The sequence below is a fragment of the Trachymyrmex cornetzi genome, unplaced genomic scaffold (assembly GCF_001594075.2).
Source record: "Trachymyrmex cornetzi isolate Tcor2-1 unplaced genomic scaffold, Tcor1.1 scaffold388, whole genome shotgun sequence".
NCBI classification, from domain to species: domain Eukaryota; kingdom Metazoa; phylum Arthropoda; class Insecta; order Hymenoptera; family Formicidae; genus Trachymyrmex; species Trachymyrmex cornetzi.
The window spans coordinates 594,540-597,764 of NW_017298619.1; the positions used below are offsets into that span (position 1 = coordinate 594,540).

The window sequence follows — 3,225 nt, forward strand, 5'->3', positions numbered from 1 at the left end:
CCCCCCCCTCTCTCTCTCTGGTTTAGTTTGTTAAGATAACAAAAATATTTCGACTATCATGTAACAAGAATTGGCTGGTCGACCTTGTACGCAATACTAATTATGCACGCTCTTTTAATGTGGTGAGAGTTGCGGTATGATACGCGGCGGCTCTCACTTTGATACCTGTTATTCATGAACGATAATCATTGTAAGGTGATCGCATGTTCTTTAGCAGAAATACTGCACTGAGAAGGAAAACACATTGTTTCGACGCTAAAACGCGCAAATTAATTAACATCTAGTAAAATTAAGTATTAAAATTGAGAATTAAAATCCTTTATTTGCGTAATATTTAATAAAATATATAATTAATACTACGTGTTTATATGTATTATATTGTAATAAATATATAAAGGAAAGCCCCCTAATATGAGATAGCGACGTTTTTGCTAAACTAATAAACGCTGTCTATTGGTTCGATCATAAATTTATTGCTCTTGGATAGAAAATTATTTAGATGAAAATTCATTATTAGATCATGCCTATAGTCGTTGTAAAAAAACATTTTAGAATTTGGATGTCTTCAAGTTCCATTGAGATGAGCCTTTAAACCTTGTTTATTATTTAATAAGTAAATATTTGGCAATAAATTCTTCATGTAGTAATAGAGTAAGATTATATTAATATAAAAATATGGGATATATATTGAATTGCTTAATTACAGAAGTTAAATTTGATGATCGTAAAACCGTAAAGCGTGGAAATCATAATATGAGATATCCAAGGTATTTCTAATAAAATAACTTATGTCATAGCGAAAATCGTTGCTAAAGTATAAACGTTATTGTGCAATAATAAAAAGGACAAAAACAGAATGAACATCGAGTACCTATTTCTCGATGTTTGATTCCAAGTACAAGAAGACAAGTCCTGAGTATAATGCAACGCATGCGCACACGCTGACTGTATCTGTTTGTATTTTAGAAACATTATATAAAGTTTTTCAATTGCAATACTGATGTACTTTGCGTTTTATTATCGATTTCTCGGGGCATCTCAATTTTTTGACTTTGTTCACCTTTACATTTTTTAATTTAAAAAAAAGTAGAATTTGAATTAAATTTTACATAACATTATCTTAAAGCTTATTACATTACCTTCAAAATTACTTATTATTTTTTTAAATTCTGCTCATGGACTCCCAGCATTTACTCAAAATGAAGTCGGTATCTTATAATAGGGACCTTTTCTATATATACATGTTAATAAATATTAACTAAACTCTGAGTTAACTAAAATGTGTGTATGTGTGTATGTGTGTGTGTGTGTGTCGTTATTATTGCTAAAATATTCAATATAAAAAGAAATTATATAAATCAACGTTCTTTTTTAATTTTCTACTAAAAATCTGAATCAGTGGATAGTCACTAATTACCCAGTGCCATACTTAGCACTGATAATCAGTAAAGTTCAATTAAAAAAGGAAAACCGTTTGAGCATTATATAATTAAAATACTGACATTTGCACATTAATTTCAATTTTCCAATACGATATTTATTGAATTTAAGCACTAAAACAAGGTTAGTTAGATCACATAATAAAGATTAGAGATCTCACATTTAATTCACTGATTACCAGTGACATACTTGGCACTGATATCAATAATTATCCACTGATTTAGATTTAGAGAGTAAGAAATTTATAATTAAATTTAAATATAATATTTAAATAGATTATTTTTATATTATAAGAATATATATTTTTATTTTATATATATTTTATATAATATTAAAAATAATTGAAATTTAATTTTTATTCTAAACGTTAGTAAACATAGAAACAGCTATATACCTAATTGCTATATATTTCACTAACAAAAAATAATACTCTTCTACAAAGATATATATATATATATATATAGAGAGAGAGAGAGAGAGGGGGGGGAGGGAGAAAGGGAGCAAGAGTGTGAAAGAAGAAGGAGAAAAGAAAAGTGGAATTAAAATATAATATAAGAAAATTGTGACTAACTTGTCTATTGTTATAGTAAAATTAAGCGTGCCAGCAACATATAATTTTAATATATTTTTGAAAAATTCATAAATTATCATGAAAAATAATAAATAAATTTGAATAAATTCAGATATTTTCAAAGCATCCGGTATGTACTTTAACAATTCTCACCATGAAGAAACTGTTTGTCATACACCTACATCGTATTTCTTTGACGATTACCATGACTTGCATATTCAAATGATACATTATTAGCAGAATATCTTGTAGAGATCAATTAACTAAATCGACTACCTTTCAGATAACGACTAATTAAGGAAAGTGTCGAATGAACAATGGCAATTTACTACTCATGCTGTAATATTGTTCCGGTCTGATTGTCGGCACGAGTTTGCAAGCATCTAACAATGTATTATCATTAGTCGCGGCAGAAAATTGCAGTTAGGAGAGAATCGTGGTTTAGAACGGATTAATCGAATTACGCAAGAGTAAACCTTGTCATTGCTTAACCTATTTACGTTTCAAGATTAAGTTCAAATAATTAATGTTTTAGATGAATATATAATATAATAAAAAAATTAGTATCTATAAATCAAGACAAAAATTTAAAAATTGCGAAATTTTCGAGCGCAACAAGTTTCTGCTTTAAATAAAACTTAAAGTGGTTTATCGACAAATAAAACTAGTTACTCACCATGCCTGAGCTTTCCTTTCCTAGAGATTAGCAAGGACAGCGGCCTTGGCACCTTTTCGGTACAGATATTGTCACTGTTATCGTTTGTCACACCAAAAAGAGCGTTTCTGCCAACTTTCATATACTGCCTTCCCATCGCCTTCGGGGACCTCGTCCCGAACAAAGATGCAATGAACTTCATCTTCGTTCTTCGATTTACTCACGTTGTGGAAGAAATAATCTCCTTTCGAGACTGTTAATCGATAAAATAACTTCACTTAATGTAATGCTAATAATAAGACACTTATTAAATCAATCGCATTACTTCAGTTTCTTATAAATGTTTATGTAAAAGAAAACTCTTTGTTTTAAACACACTTTTATTAGGATTGGTGTCCTCGATATTCGAACTGGAGTCGAAAGTGGAATAAAAAAAGCTTAGATAATCCACCTGAAATTACTAATTAATTATATATGCTCCAATTAGCAATTGTAAGCACGTTGACCCAAAATGAATATTGCGTATACAGGAGGTCTTCATCAATATCATCATCATCAT

General features: G+C 29.3%; 1 protein-coding gene across 1 annotated transcript in view; it reads right to left on the reverse strand.

The window, feature by feature from the left end:
• Positions 1 to 2,960, reverse strand: part of dsb (scavenger receptor class B member debris buster) — a 54,490-nt gene extending 51,530 nt beyond the window's left edge. The window contains exon 1 of the mRNA XM_018511814.1: positions 2,688 to 2,960. Within this exon, the coding sequence (XP_018367316.1) occupies positions 2,688 to 2,868 (181 nt within the window). The 5' untranslated portion in view covers positions 2,869 to 2,960. The remainder of the gene's footprint in view (positions 1 to 2,687) is intronic.
• Between the last annotated feature and the right edge of the window lie 265 nt (positions 2,961 to 3,225).